The sequence below is a fragment of the Panthera uncia genome, chromosome B4, assembly GCF_023721935.1.
Source record: "Panthera uncia isolate 11264 chromosome B4, Puncia_PCG_1.0, whole genome shotgun sequence".
Taxonomy (NCBI): domain Eukaryota; kingdom Metazoa; phylum Chordata; class Mammalia; order Carnivora; family Felidae; genus Panthera; species Panthera uncia.
The window spans coordinates 15,055,473-15,072,312 of NC_064809.1; the positions used below are offsets into that span (position 1 = coordinate 15,055,473).

General features: G+C 46.3%; 1 protein-coding gene across 2 annotated transcripts in view; it reads right to left on the reverse strand.

Annotated features, from left to right (window-relative positions):
* Positions 1-482: 482 nt before the first annotated feature.
* RSU1 (Ras suppressor protein 1) overlaps positions 483-16,840 on the reverse strand; it is a 201,964-nt gene continuing 185,606 nt past the window's right edge. For both annotated transcript variants that reach the window (XM_049626892.1, XM_049626890.1), the window contains one exon: positions 483-1,064. In XM_049626892.1, coding sequence (XP_049482849.1) covers positions 962-1,064 — 103 coding nt within the window. In that variant the 3' untranslated portion in view covers positions 483-961. The remainder of the gene's footprint in view (positions 1,065-16,840) is intronic.

A 16,840-nucleotide genomic window follows, 5' to 3' on the forward strand; every position in this document is an offset into this window, starting at 1 on the left:
CGTGCCCGTTTACACAACCTCGCTGGCACCATCGAAGCCACGCGGAAGAATGCTCTGATGTGAGATTTTCTGCAGTGATGAGAAACATACTTGAGTTTTTCTCCCTCCGTTTCACAACTTTTGTCTACCAGCCACTGGCAGAAGTCACCATTTCTTCAGCTAAGAAATGCTGCTTTCCAAAATCCTTTGGCAGAGTCTCCCAGAGATTTGTTTTTCTGCTCCTTCCTAATTTAGAAACAGTCTTCAAAGGAAACACACACACACACACACACACACACACACACACACACACACACCCCAACTAACCAACCTAACAAATCCATGTGAGAAGACACCAACTCTGATGTAATTTTGTATTTCTTTCCCACAAAGTTTCAGAGTTTATCATCTACAACCAATACAATCTGGACGGCATAGTTTGAAGGGAGAAGGTAAACAAAAATGTGTATACCCCCAGATCATTCTCTATTCAAGGAGCACCATGTGATACAAATTCAAGATTTTATTAAAAATTACTTGTAAGTTAACACAATACCTTGATGGTTAAGGAAAGCTTTTCACAAAACAAAGTAATGAGTTCTGTGAATAAACAGAAGAGCGAACAGTGTTAGTGGTGACATTTAAGTGATCGCATGATTTTTTAATTTTTCTTTTGAGAACACGCACCTTAGTGAACATCTATTCAAGGAGCTGCGGTCTGTGCCTCCTCTGGAATTTGCAGTTGAATTAGAGCTTTGTTTCCTGCCTTTGGCAGTGGTAAGGAAACAAATGGAAATGATTTTGAGAACTTATAAAAATCTACCACCTACCAAAAGCATGTTAAGAGGTGAAGTGGTAAGTGCTAGAAGGAAAGAGTGGAAAAGCGACACATGCATTGTATTTATTGGTGACATACAGTAACAGGGAACAGAAGTAATAACAAGGAAGAGGAGTAACGAGAAGTCCAGCCCATGCCAACCCTTTATTTGTTCTTGGCTGTCAGGGGTTTCCGGCTGATCTTTTTCGATTTGTCATTATTTTTCTTCGGCGGTTCTGGGTTCGCCTGCATGTGTCTGCCGTAGAGGCTGAAAAGAGAGAGGAAGAAACGTGAGATCCACCTTGCTAACACAGGAAAAGCTTTTACTGGTAGGGCTTTGGAGAACAGATTATTATTATCCAGGAATATTCAGGAAGCCAGAGAAGACTAAAAGATGCCTTCTGCTGTCTCCGGCTCATACCTTTTATTTAGGAATTCGAAATTCTCTTCCACACGTGCGCACACACGCGCAGGGCATGATGAGGTCAATTCTGGACAAGTGTCCCGGAATTTCACGTTCACTGGGCAGAGTGTGACAACACCAAAGGCAGAAGAGATCTGGGGCTGTGAGAACCAGTAATGCTCAGCCCAGCTGTTCTGGAATGAAGCTCTAACGGCTGTGAGCGTTTAAGTCAACAATGACAAAAACTGGGTCGAACTGAAGAGACAGAGTGTCCATTTAGTGAAAAGTGAGCATCACGCCTGGCCGGAAAGCCCAGGGGCTGGATAATGTGACAGAGAGCAATGGTGTCCGAGCCTGCTCAGGCTGCTCACACGTGATTGATGGCAGTGGGACGGCGACCACACATCAATGCCGCGTTAATAAGTACCGTTGATTAAATGTTGACAAAGTACCCGACAATTACAGCGGGTGGCATTCATCCCAGAGCGATGCTAGCCTGTGGCGGCGAGGATTGAACCAAACGGCAGATAATAATTAATCGATAATTTATGAGTGCTTCTGATTAAACAAAATTAAAAGCCACCCTAAAATAAATACGGCTCAATCTTAACCCCCCTTATTGATATAATTGTGTCCGAGAGAGAGCCTGGCGTGTGTCTCAGTTCCTCCGGGGAAAGGCAATGCCTGATCTGCCTGTTGTGATGGTCTTGTGCCAACTGAATGGGACGGGATGACACAAGGACTGACCTCCCGGTACAAGGTGTCCCTCGTTCTAAAGTCCACTCAAGGCATCGACACCTCTCTTGATGCTCACACCCTGCCAGGCAAACTGGTGGCATCTACCAATGCTCTTGAGGACGTGGACAGCGTGGCTGGCAGGCCAAGGGATGGACCTAGCACACAGAGCTGGCCAACTGATGGAGCAGTTAGGGCGGGTTGACAGGTGATAGTGTGGTCTATCTTCTCCAGAGGCTTCCGAATGTCTCCCTAGAAGTGCTCCGAGCAGGTCCCACCGGCAGTGGCCATGAAAATAGGTCTCTGCTCCCAAAGAGTTCAGAATGCAGGGTCTGGAGCTGGCAGCACGGACCTATGAGCCGGGGGACATATGTGCAGCCAGGTCCTGGGAATGTTCTCCAGGTGAAGTGGACGGGGGGGGGGGGGGGGGGGGTTGTAACCACATGCCTGACAGGTAACATTAGAAACTGCAAGCTCGGGGCGCCTGGGTGGCGCAGTCGGTTAAGCGTCCGGCTTCAGCCAGGTCACGATCTCGCGGTCCGTGAGTTCGAGCCCCGCGTCAGGCTCTGGGCTGATGGCTCGGAGCCTGGAGCCTGTTTCCGATTCTGTGTCTCCCTCTCTCTCTGCCCCTACCCCGTTCATGCTCTGTCTCTCTCTGTCCCAGGAATGAATAAAAAATGTTGAAAAAAAAATTAAAAAAAAAAAAAAAGAAACTGCAAGCTCGCTTTCAACTTCTGTAGAAATGAGCTTTAAAGACTCTTGCTCCTCTCACGGAGAGGCCCAGTCCTGCTCAGCCTGAGAGCGTGTCCCTACAGGAGAAACACCTCCTTCCCCAGGACAGCTTGTCCTCCGGGAAAATGGATCTTTTTGAAATCCACATGAGCCCTCCTCCAATGCTCCTCACTTTAAAAAGGGCCAGGGATGCCCCTGAAGTCTATGTCACGGACATTCAGATGTCCTGGAGCCCAGGAAAGGAACCACTGGTTTCAGCAGAGAGGAAGTTTCTGCCCAGCTGTCCTGCTGTTGCTGCCCCGACCCCATTGATGTCCCTGTCCCAGTTCCTGGGACTTGTGACTACCGACTTACACAGGCAAAGGGGCTCTGTGGAAGCAATTAAGCATCTCGGCGATGGCAAGCTTGTCCTCTATTATCTGGGGACCCCCCCCTTCCTTCAGTCCTGCAGCATCTCTCCCACCACATGCATCAAACAGGTTAAAGAAACAGCCACGGTAGACTCATCTATTATATCCCTCAGCTTTAGCAACACATGCCCTGAAACATACTTTTTCCTCTAAGAGCCCCGGCCTAACCCCTCATCCCAGGATGCGGCTTTCTTTGCGTTAACACAGCAGTGTGGTGTGGGGTGTGCCCGGGAGGCCTCTGCTGTCCAAGCTCCCCTCACCCGGCATATGGCAAAGGTCTGATTCTGGTCTGTGCATTCATAGGTTCCCTCCAGCCTCAAGGATCTCTCCTCTAGTTTGCAAACCCCTACCCCCATAAGGGGGAACAGTATGCATGTTCTTGCTCACAGATAGCATTTAACTTTGAGGCTTACAAAAATCTGCAGAAATAGTTTATGAACTGGGAAACCCGGCAACAGCGACACAAATAAGAGGTCAGAGGAGGGAAAAGAGAATAAAGATCTGATAAGGGCCCCAGGTATCAATCACATCCTGAATGAGTAAGAGCCGAGGTGGGCACAGAAGGGTTCCCAGAAGAGGTCGGGGTTTCGCTGGGCCTGACGGTGGTAATCCAGCAAAATCATTTTAGAAGGGGGTGCAAAAGCCGTTTGGAACTCAGCAAGGCTCCCCTTGTTAGGAAGGAACCGGAATGTTCCAATGTTTCAATGTCTGCCTTTTTATATTCAGACACCACTGTGCCTGGATCTCCTGGGGCGACACAGCAAGTCCCTACAGAGGGCCAGGTCAGAGACAGCATTCCTGAACTTGACGTTGAAATCCTCCTTTTGCAAGTTATTAGCTGCTGACTCTGGGCAAATGATTAGCATCCCCCCCCGCTCCCGATTCCCTCACTGTGCCTCAGTTTCTTAATCTGTAAAAACAAAACAAAACAAAACAAAAAACAAAACAAAACAAAAAACGATGCTGCTTTCCTAGCAAGGAGCCTGTACTAGTGAAATAAGCCCAGTACCTGGTATGTCTACCAGAAGCGGTCAGTGGATGCTTCCTGAGACACAGGACTGATGTGGAGTTAGAGTCGGAGGGATTAAAGAAAGACAATTAAATGATTACTTCCTTAGGACTTTTTGCTCTGAAAAAAATGACATGGTATTTTCTATCAGTGCCAAACCCACGTGTCTCTAGGAGAAAGATTTTATTCCTCTCTGAAGAAAGCAACTAAGGCAGAACTAAATGCATCCCCGCCCCCCACCACCCACCACCCACTTCCTCGGTGAGTCACTGCCAGAGCCGGGATGATGCCGTGTCCTCCCGGTGATCCCTTATTCCTCCAGCTGAGTGGGCAGAGGAGAGTGGTGATTTACTAAGTGGCCATTCCCACATGGAGACATCACTGGGGCAGAGCGGTAATGACCAGCATTTTAGGGTCCTAGGTCTGGGGTTCCATTCCTGGCTCTACCAGTGATTAGCCATGGGGCTTCCATTGTGTAAGTGTGGTAGGCAGAATAACGGCCCCCCAAAACAGGGACATTCTGATCCCTGAAACCTGTATCATAAAGGGACTCTGTGGAAAAGGTTAATTAAGGATCTAGAGCTGGAAGATTACCCTGCATTTTCTTGGTGGGCTCAGTGTCATCACCAGGGTCTTTAGAAGAGGGAGGCTGGCAGGTCTGAGTCAGAGAGATCTGAACATGGTACACTGATGGCTTTCAAGGAGGAGGGAAAGGGCTACCAGCAAGAAATGCAGGTAGCTTCTAGAAACTAGAAAGGCGAGGAAATGCATTCTCCCCTGGAGCCTCCAGAAGGAAGCCACCCTGAGGACACCCTGATTTCAGACTTCTGACCTCCACAACCATAGGAAGATATATTTGTTTTATTTTCAGCCACCAAATTCATGGTACTTTGTTACCACAACAGGGACCTAATACAGGAAATGAACCTCTCTGGGCCTGACAGGGCAGCCTGGAAGTGAGAAGTCTGCTTACCTTCAGCAGAGGAGGAACGGGAGACTTCTGGGGTAGCAGCTCATTGAAAAGAATGACAAGTTAAAAAACTGTTTCAAAAAGGACAAAGGATGCCCCAAAGGGGGCAGGGGAAAGGGTGCTGTTTCTATCAGAAGAAAAGGGAACAAGTGGAAAAACTGTCCTCTCTGTACTACAGAAGGATTGGACGCTCCCTGAACCCTCTGTTGTCTGAAGCTAATGCCTTGGCCCATGTTTTGAATGGACCCAGATTTAACTTCTAGAGGTGAACGAGTGAGACGTGGAGAGGTCAATGCCTTTGAACGAAGCTTCTCAAGGGGAGGGTGCACGCCACACCACACAAGACCACGAGGGGAAGTACCAGGGTCCATTAGGAGGGAGAAGGAACAAAGCAGGAAGCAGAATCCAAGTACTTCAAGGTGGTTTCATGGGAAGGAAAGGACGGGGTTGAGTGGATTTAGGATTGCAGAGTTTGAATAGTTCCCAGGGGCTCAAGGCTGTCACGGTGGTCTCCAGGTGTAGGGGACCTGGTCCTGGGGTGATTTAGGGCAGGGGAAATACTGGTTTGGAGTGTGAGTTTGATACAGGAGGTGGTCAGGTGTTGGCTTTGGATCGGTTGGTTTGCGTATCAAAGGCAAAGTAGCAAATAAGTTGGTCGCTATCTCTAGGAATTAAGCTAGCCCTGGAAAGGGCAATGTCTCTCCAGCCAGCAAGACCTCCAAGATGTCAAAACATCATAAAAGACAGAAAATAAACAACATGACTAATCAATGCAGTCACAGCCTTCAGGATGGCTTTTGTCTTCCTGACCCTGTATCTTCCTCTCCTGACACACCTGCCTCTCAGCCTTCCTGAAGATGGCTTCTCTCTTGCCCCACCTGCTAGTTCTACCTCCTTCACTTGGGAAATACCCCACCAGCCCTCAGACCCTGGCACAAGGCACTTCCCAAGCCAGCATGTCTCCCTCATGCTCGGTTCAGGTGGCACCTGTCCGGCCCCACGTGAGTCCATGGCACCCTGCCCGGGGGACCCACAGACAACAGACCTGGGGCTTCACTTACCTCTGCATTCTGGCACCCTGCTCGCCCTCAATGATGTGTGACCTTGGGAAAGTGACTACTTTCCATAGTCAAAAGTCCTCATCTGCAAGGATGAGGGTGAAAATGCCCAGCTACCTTGGAGGGCTTGGGGAAAGATTAAATCAGACACAGAAAAGGTCTGGTCTGTGCAGGTACTTAGCAGATGTTCCAGAATGGCAGCTGCCGCCTTTAACCTCTCACAGGAGGTCCGAGACTCAGGCTAAGCTGGCCAGCCCCTTCCACTTGAGCACACAGTTGCCTTGGAGCACACAGCAGATCCAGGAACGTGGCCCTGCCAGCTTGACAGTGGTGACAAAAGGAGCCTGGCTCAAGGTCACCAACAGTGCAGCCACTGCAGGTGGACGAAATGTTCGACCCACAAAGTGGGGGGACCCCATGTCACAGAGTCTTAGAAACTCTTCTCTCCCCTGACATCTGAGGTTTATGGGGGGAAACTGGGAGATGATAAAGGAGTGTAAAAAACCAACAAAGAACAATCCAAAGTGACAGGAAAGGTTCCATTATGCACAGGAGTCTGATGAGCATGCTTCTGTCACTGAAGAGAATCTCAAAGGCTCTCCCATGGCTGCTCTCGGCTGTGGGAGATGAGCAAGCCAGCACCGATCGGCCCCCCGGGGGCTCTCTGTTCTCATCTGTGCAGGAGGTGGGGGGTGGGCCCTGCCCCAAACAGCGGCTGAATTCCTGCTGAAGACCACCCCTGGAGGAATCCTTGTGAAACGAATCCAGGGAGAGCCAGGGTCATCTGACTGATTACTTCGGACGCATCTGGTTACAAGCAGCCTGCGTGCCGGCCACTTGAAGCAACTGAACACGCCTGCCCGTTGACGTCTGGGACTGCAGCAAAAAATTCCAGCCCACCAGAATCAGAATAAAGTTTGCAACTAATATCAGGGCAGGTGATATGCACGCTTTTCAATTACTGCTATGTAAACTTGCCATATGTATATGGGCATTTTCACCGTGGGAAAAGATCCATTCGAGTCTTATCCTTTCTTTTGGATCCCAGGCTCTCTCACAGACCCTCAGTCCCACCAAGTTGCGGCAGAAGACCACCGTGGGCCCACCCCTTTCCTTCCTGAAAATTTCCTCCCTTGGCTGCAAATAGACTATCTTGGTTCTTAGTCTCTCCTTCTGACACTGCTTCAAGTCCTTATGTTTCTGCTGTCATCTTTGTTTTTTCTTTCCTAGAAAGGACATCTAATTTTCCAGCTTCAATGATTACCTCTTAGAAACACCTCCACGTCCCCACCCCCTACGGAGCCAACCACCGTCTTCAAACCCTGCTGTGCCTTATTCCCACCTGGACACTGAACTATTAAATCCAACCAGGGCACGGAACAGTTCCCTAGCCCGACTTTCACAGGTCTGTCCCTCTGTGTCTCCAGACCTTCAGGATCAAATCACTTCAGTGGTTTTGACACCTGTCTCTCTCTTTTTTTTTTTTTTGGTTATCCCATGAGTGAAGTTTGAGTGAAGCTTCCCCTGCAACAGGCATTCTGAGTCTGGGCCCAGGGAAGTATCCAAAACTCCAAGCAAAGCTCTATGTGTTTTTTTTAGCAGAAGGAGAACGCAACTTTCAACAGCTTCTCAAAAGGCTCAGTTATGTAACTCAATGGATTAATCAGTCACTTTATGGTGCTTATTCTTATTTTCACAAACGTGTGATTTTATCTATTCTTTTTCGCCTTCCCGAATAGAGGCCCCTATCAGATGGTCATTAGATTATTATAATGGGTCCTTTCATTCCTCCAACGTGTCCTACGACTGGCAGAATAGTCTCTCCTTGGTTTACGCATGGAAAATGGCATCCACTGTCCACCAGGTCGTATCCCCAACCTGGTATGTGTTATAAAGCAGCCACAAAACGTATCACGTGATGCTTAACTCCGACAACCTTGTCTCTCTGTCCACCAGCAGACCGGAGCACAGTAAGGCTGTTCTGGAGGAAGGCAGAGGGGAGCACAGTAAAGGGGAACCAAGGGTGAGCTCTGCCACCTGTTAACTGAGTAACCCAGAGTCCTTTCTCTTTCCAGAATGTGTGTTACCTTAACTGGAAAATGGGAATACGTGCAGTCAGACCGGCTTGGGCTCATGCGTGTGTTTGAAAAATAAAATGGTGCTAAATCGATCCAAGCCCTGGAATTAGCTCTTCCTCCCGGGCAGCATTCCTTTTGGTCTGTTTCTTGCTGATCTGGGTTAGTATCATCAGGAATGCCTGCCTGCCTGGGTCCTTCTCTGCAACTTAGATCTCATCCGTAGTTTTAGGCTTTTCAGAGCTTTCGTCCCCCTGCCCCAATTTCTGCCTTCACAAAACACTATGCGAGTTATCAGGATTGCACCATTAAGTCCTTGATGATACACAGGTTCCTGCTCTTGGCTTGTTGGTTTGAACTACCAGCAGAGTGCCGTGATAACGACACGTTACAGTTACGGCTACCAGCCATTCAGCGTTCGCTGCCACGACAATCCAGGGAAGAAGGGGCGTTTCTTATCTCCGTTTTTCAAAGGAGGAAACTGAGGCTCACCAAGTTTAGACCCGGATCAAACCCAGGCAACTACGCCAAAGTTCGAATCCTTAATGCACTATGTTATCTTGTTTTCCATCTTTTTTTTGCATTTCCTAGATCTGTCTTCTCAATAAGCCTGCCATTTTCTTGAGGGTGGGGACTGAAGAGTTCACTTCTTTTGTATTCTGTATACTCAAGGCACTGGTAGAAGCATGTTGTGTGCTATGTAAATATTGTGTTTCCGAATGCCAGGTATACGAGAGGTACAATATGCTGTTCTTAAGTCATTTGCTCGTGTCATATGCCTCCCTCCTGTTGTTTTGGGTGTTTCCATGGAAAGTCCTTATACAGACCAAGAAAAGAACCAACTTGAGAATCCAAGTTATATGGCCAGTGACAATAATAGAGAGAAATAATTCTGTTTATAATCTGTAATCTTATGGTAGGTTGCTAAATTTAACATGTCTACAAATAAATCTGTGGACAAAGTGTGAAGCCTAGATTATTAACAAGCGTTTGCAGTATCTTTATTTATCCTATCTAGCAGCTATGAGGGGCTGGTGACAGAACCTTTAGCACAGAAACTGCTGAGTCTTAAAGAAGAAAAAAAATTAATAGTTAACCATATTCCCGGGAGAAATCTCATTAATTCAAAAGGCAATGATTTTTTGAGATCAAGCCTCCAAGAGATGGTTCCATGCAGGTCGCTAATGGCAGTATGTGTCTTTCACGTTTTTCTCCATTACAACCCTCACCGCCCTCCGTTCCCCAACACCCAGTGTAAAGGAAAGTATAAACATGCATTTGAAATCCACAGAAATAGCCAAAAGGAATTTGCAGATGGCCTAAGATACAGATTAAGCTATATGACAATATAAAATATAAACCGGGTTTTAAAACACCCTATACATTCTAGACTTACTCTCTGCCCCACTGGAGGGGAGAAATGAGGATTCTGGCAGAGCAAAGCTAACAGTCTCATGCACAAAAGATGCTCATTAAACTTCATCATCCTGTCTACTCTAATGATGCTTTTACTTAATAAAAATTCCCCGAGCAGTTGCAAGGATATTAGGCAAGGTCTTTGGTTATGTATCAGAGGTCCGAGCTGTCACGAGCAAGCATGCAGTTCAGGGGGTATGTTCCCTGGGGAAGGAGCAAATCCAGCTTTCACGGAATACATGCAGAGCAAAATCAATAATTCCAACTTGCTTCCCTGCTTAAGCATTTAAGAAAATAGGTAATCCTTTTAAATTAAACTGTGAAGTGCTAAATGATGCAATTTCCAGAATAAACTAAAAAGCAAGAGGAAACAAGTCTAAGGGCATTTGTAAGTTTCCCAAACAAGCTTCCTTAATAGACTTCATACCTGGACTGCATATTTTTTATGGAGAGAATTATTTTTTGATTTCATACTTATCACTTGTAGAGATTAAAAAAGAGACATCCAACCACATATGTGTGTGTCTGTAATACACACACATATGTACAGACTTCACCATAAACACAAAGGAAAAATTATTTTCATATGTGCAATTCACCCTCTTCAAAAATTACACTTAAAAAACACTACTATAAAAATTAACTAAATGGAATCTGACTCTCAAAAGCTAAATAATAATTATATAATGGATCCCTTAATGCGGACAGCTGGATATTAATACTACATAACCGTGAATTATGTGTTGAGATTATATAACTTATTTTTAAAATTTTGATTTATTTACTCATTTATTTTTGAGAGAGAGAGAGAGCGAGAGTGAGCAAGGAGCAGAGAGAATCTCACAAGGTGCAGAGAGAGAGGCAGGAGCGAGGGTAAGCATGTGTGGAGCCTGGAGTGGGGCTTGAGTTTACCCGAAGTGGGGCTTGAACTCACGAACCAGATCATGACCTGAGCTGAAGTTGGGTGCTTGACCTACTGAGCCATCCAGAAGCCCCTATATAATTTCCTTTAGAATTCATGACCTGCCAAACAGACCTGACTGGAGAGATCACATCAGTTAGGGCAAGAGTGAGGCACCAAGCAAAATCCTGAATTTAAAGGTAAAAAAGACTGTCCAGCTAGGTGTTCGATGATAACATGGACACAAAATGAATCAAAGCATTAACGGGAAAAATCATTCTGAATATCACCAGCTCAACTCCAATGAGCGTAGACAGTAAACTGACTGATGGTATTAACAAAGCTGGAGGGAGAATCTGTCCCTCAGAAGTGTTGGTTTTGGTCAGCGATACAAACAACGGGATAAATGCTCACAGTGGGCATCTGAGGCGCCTTCTGGAGAAAGGGGAGTTCTGGGCATGCCCGGCCAGGGCTGTCTCTAAGAGGAAGCAGCGAAAACAAACACGGAGCTGCCCCCACCCTTCACACTCTGAGCCACACCTGTCAGCTCTCTCCCCTCTTCCACTTCTACCCTCCCACATTCCCAACCCCCAGCATGTGGGCAAACCCTGCCCACTTCTGAGGTTTGTACTTGCTATTTACCTGGAATATTCTTCTCCTGGTGTCCCGGGGACAGGCACTATCACCATCCCCGTTTTACAGATGAGGGTATAGATGCCCAGAGAGATTAAATGCCTCTGAGGTGAATAGCTATGCTGCCTCAGTTTTAGTGTCAAAACACAACTCAGTCACAGGGCGCCTAGATGGCTCAGTCGGTTAAGCATATGACTTCGGCTCAGGTCATGATCTCGTGGTCTGTGGGTTCAAGCCTCGCGTTGGGCTCACGGATTCTCACTCTCTCCTCTCTCTCGGACCCTCTCCCGCTCATGCTTTCTCTCTCTCTCTCCAGATAAATGAATAAACTTTAAAAATAAAAACATGACTCAGTCTGAAACCTTTCCCTTTTTCTGGGGGACAGTGACTATTCATACATGAGCCTATGGCTAATTTAAGCCAACTGGAGAAAGACTTAAGGTTTTCCCTCAAACTGCCATGGGGAAAAGTCCTTTGTTTTCTATTTATTTCAGTTAGGAGCCCAGAGCTACTGTCAGACCTGCTGACATCTCGTGAAGAGAGCATTCCTGGGAGAGAAAGCAGCCCAGACAAAGCAGAACTGGAAGACGGAGAGACGTGGGTCTGACGACATCGAGCCCTCGCACCACGCCGGGCCTGAAGTTTACCGTTATCGCTGATTATTTTTAGTAGAAAATGACCAAATAATCGCCACTCCTCTTAGTTTTGTGTTTCTTGCAATCAAAGGGACGCTGAGTCCTGAAGGACACATCGGTCTCACCTCATCGGTCCCATCGGTCTCACCTTTCTCCAAATGCGAAATCCTGGGGGAGGTCCTTTTGCCCACGATATCCATCACATTCTTTTCCTTCATATCAAGAGTCGCCATATAATTATTTTATTTATCTGATTGTTTGTTCTTCCCAGCCTCCCTTAGCAGAAGGTTAACTGTGGGAGAGTAGGAACCCTTCTGTCTTGTTTGGTATCCCGTGTGACTGGTACGCCACGGGCATGAAATGAACACTTGGTGACGGAGCGAATAAAAGCATACATCACGGCACTTCCTAGGGTATACTCGAAGTATCCACGTGGGCTTCCTCCCAACTGGATTATTAGTGCCTCTGAAACAGGGACTGTCTTAATCATTTTGCTTCTCTAGGGCCCACCGGCCACTAGTCACCTAATACGTACTTAATGGCGGACTGAAAGAGCATCTTAGCCAACGCGTACGTTTCCCCATGTCCTCCGTTCCATGCTCCTCGGGCTGAGTACACATCAGCTTCCCACTGAGAGCTGACTACTGAAAGAATATGTGCTATGCAGACCGAGGCAAGTGTTCTGGCCTTTGGAAGCAGCTACCCTCTGTTAAGGAATCTTGGCTTGTACACCAGTTTCCTATGTGTTTTCCTGGGTTTCTGCAGCATTTCCGAGGCTGGAAGGCTGACAGTGCGGCTGCGAGTTCAGTAAGCGCATCACCGCACAATTCTGCGAGGCCTCTTGGGACCCCGGTCTGCCATCCTCTCGTGGATACTCTCTCCCATAGCCCTGTGGCCAGGGTCTGCCAAAAATTCCTTTAAAGCACGGTGGACTTTTATGGAATACTAATCCTATCTGATACTAGTAAGAACTCACTGAAGATAGTAACTTTCTAAAAAAGAATTAAGCTGAAATGAAAATGATGAAACCAGTGGGGTCCCCCCCTGTGTTTCCTTTGGAAAAATTAAAAATCGGAATAAATTTTTCTGGTCATGGAAAGGTAAGAGTCTTTGTGGCCACACGTGGGTCCTTCACGGATGGCTCAGGGTTGTTCACGACCTCTCACGTGATTAAGCTAGTGAGTGAGCACAATAGCAACACCCATCTAGCACTTACTGTACGTTAGCATTTCTTTAACAGGCTTCTGTGGCATTTTCCATCTAGCAGCTCGCGTAAGCTTTAAGCAGTATCACATGAATGACAGAAGCCAGGTGACTCCAAATATAAGTGATACGACAAATGAGGAACTAATGGCACAGGACTAGGAACACTAGTGTCTAAACAGAAGCTTTGCTTTTTCTTTTTTCCATCTTTCAGACAAGGAAAAACGGTAAAAGCAGATTGAGAGGTTATTATTCCCCCCCCCCCCCCCCCGCCCTTAACAATTTGGACTCTCTGTTCCTGAGACTGTTCCTTCCTCAGTTTCTCTCTGTCCAGCTGGCTTGGTGATTTGGCCATGGCAGGGGACTCATGGCCAAGCCCACAGAAAGCTAGCCATCTCTTCAAATTTAAGTACAAGCCTATAGGTTGCAGATGCAGGGCAAAGAACTCTGAACTAGATTCACAAGTCTTTGGAATTAATCTTGTTATCTGGGTAATCTGTTTCCCCAGATGGAAGATGGGGTGTTTGGACCTAAATAGGGGCAGTAACTGTCCAGCCTGGATGCTGCCACACCCCTCACGCAATGACTGAACACAGCCTGACGGTACCTCAACCCCTGTCCAACTTGAACTGTCCAGGCCACGGCTTCAAGCCCCTCAGCGTTGGACATCTGAATGGAACTTGCCGACTTTACACATGAAGCTTGCATAAGCACTTTGCTTTTATTAACTTGTCTAACCCTTAAGCAAAATTATGTTAAATGAAACCTTACAGGGCTCACATCTCTGAGGTTCCTTTTATGTTCTGCTCAGATTAAGGCATGATGCTTGCGGTCTGTAGACCACACTGTATTACTTGCCCCTACTTTCTGTGCGTGGATTTTCTGTGAGGTGACTCATGTTCTGCTCCCAGATAAAGCCAAGACATTAAAATAAAAAATGAAAAGATGAAAACGAAAAAATAAAAACCAGAAAGCATCCATCTACGTACAGGTGGACTTATGCACACAGCGCTTTATCCATGAGGCTCTCACCGGAGGGATTTCAGGAAGTGGCAGGTACAGACCAGTAAATGCTGCCCAAATGCCCCAGCCTGCTTCCCTGGTGAAGCAGAAAGCCTCAGATAAGCTGAGCTCTCTCTAAAGCGGCAGACCCCACCCTTGCAACATGGCCTATCAGGTTGAACTGTACTTTTCATCCATTCCTGATACCAATGTTTGAATCACTGGCCATGAATAAGGAAAGACTAGCAGGAGGGGAGGAGACCAGCTTTTGGTGGCTGAGAGACAAAGTGGTATTTGGGAACAAGCCAACAACTGTCAAAAGAATAACGGAGAAGACACGTATGGGAGCTCGACAGGAGACAAGCCTGTAGGTCCCACCCTTCTTTGGTTACACTTTCATGTTTCTGAGTTTTGTGGAGAAAACCTACTCCCAAAAGGAATGGAACATTTAAAAAATACTTTTAGCCCTGATGTATTCATCAGACTTAGTGTGTGTCATCCATTTCCTCCTAGATTTTGTAAATCAGATTTTTAAGAGTCTCGAAGAAATTTATGGTCTTCAAGGGCAAAAAGGTTAAAAATGAAGACGTCTGTGGTTTGTGCTTGATGTTAAAAATTATATCAAGGATCCATCCATGCACTAGCAATAAATCTGAGTGGGGACCCCAGGAACCTATCAAGAGGAGGAGAGGACTCTGTTTTGGGGCTCAGGTTTTAGTTGTTTGATGCCCTCGACAGGCCTTGTAGACTCAGAGCAAAACTGTGGCCGTGGGCGGGGAGGGGAGAGCTCACGCTTGTCACAACAGACCTCATCCAAGAACCTCAAGTGTTTCATCTAGGAATCTCACCCACAAAACACTCCTGGAAGGTGTGAGAGCATTCTAAATACAGATGGTGAAAGTCAAAGCAGGAGGTGGAGATGCCAGAGGACCAGGGTATCTGTGGAATACCGCCCAGGGCTGCTCTTTTCTTATGCTTTCCAGGATATCCAGTGGTTGTGGCCATGATGTGGCCAACAGGATGACACTTGGGCAAAAAATGACGAAGGAAGGGGGGCACATGAGTTATTTCAAATACTGACAAACTGTCTGCAACAACTGAATCAAACTGACCTATGTTCTCAGGGAAAAATACCCCTGAATACCTGCTATTCAATAGCTATTCAAGATGTCTGCTCAGGACACCTGGGTGGCTCAGTTGGTTAAGCATCTGACTCCTGCATTAGGCTCAGGTCATGATCTCATGGTTCATAAGATCGAGCCCGGCGTGGGGCTCTGAGCTAACGGTGTGGAGCCTACTTGGGATTCTCTCTCTCTCTGCCCCTCCCCACTTGTGCATTATCTCAAAAAAAAAAAAAAAAAAAAAAAAAAAAAAAAATTTCTGTCCAATATATTTCCTCCAGAATGGCAAAAGCCCCTTTTAGTCAGTACTTACTATACTGAATACCTAGTGATTCCCCTCATCAATATTTCAGAAAGTTATTTTTAAAATCTTATTTTTAAAACACATATTAGTACTTCTAATTTGTAGACACGTACTCTATACTTTCATATATCTATAGACTAGCTCTGTCCGAAATATAAAATCCATACAGATAACTTTCACTTTTCTAGCAGCCACATTAAAAAAAGTAAACAAATGAAATCAACTTTGATATACTTTTTAACCCAATATATCTAAAATATGATCATTTCAACATGTAATCAATATAAATGTGATTAATGACCTATTTTATCCTTAATTTACAGACAAAAGACTTAGCAAATCTATCATATAAGTTTAATGATTTTTTTTTTTTTTTTTCCCTAAGTGTCTTTGAAACCTGGTGAGGATTTCAAAGCACATCCTAATCAGACAGGTTAACAATTCAAGAGCTCAAGAGCTGCATGCTGTTTGTGGTCACATGCTGCACAACAGAGAGAGACCATGTGAATATGGTGGGGTCAAGCCTTTCTTGTACTAGATGAAAGGCATTCTGAAAGCTGATGGGACTCTTTCTTGGTGCTTGGTTAGTTTTTGCACTTCAGCAAAAGGAAGGATGGACACACACACACACACACACACACACAGTACTTTTTAAAAAAGTAATCCCACTTAGCTAGTAGGTTCTTCCCTGTTTTTAATTGCTTACAACAGTTCCGAGTATGAGCCTGGAAAAGTCTTCAGGCCAATACAAGTAAGTCCTAAAGCCCATGAAACTACTTGGCTGGAGAAAAGCATAGTTGGGCCTTCTCTTTCCCAAAAGCAACAACACATAAAAACGGTTTTAGGAGCCACAGGTCCTGAGCTCACAGCTGACCAGGCTGCACTTTCCACAAGGCCTTCAGTAGCAGGGGCTCAAAAAGAAGCAGGTGTAGGTCATGTGGACTCATGAGTTTTGCCATTTCCCAAGCAAGCCAGGCTTCCTCACTCAGCTGCTTCTTGTGAAGTGGCAAATACCAAGTCTAGACTCTGGCTCAGTCTCCATGTCCGTCTCTGATCTCTGGGCCAGGGAGTCTGGAGGGTGGGTCTACAGAAGCTCACTGCAGATGTCCACGAGGCACGGCATCCGAGTCATGGCTGTGCTTACAACAGACTGGGGACAAATGTTCAATGTACTGGCTCTCCCATGGCTGACAGTAGTTTTAAATTCTCCATTCCTCACCAGGATATTTTTTTCTATGGAACTCAGAAATAAGAAATTGAAACCTAAAGGAAGGGTGAGAGCCAAAGACTTGTCTACTATGGAGCTCCCAGACATGCCTTTGTCGTTCTTTTGACAATTGTTGACTTGTTCCCAAACGCCACTTGGCTTCTCTCCACCCAACAATACAGTCCCCTTACCCACTAGCCTCTTTGGGCTCCCTTGCCCTGCTCATGTCT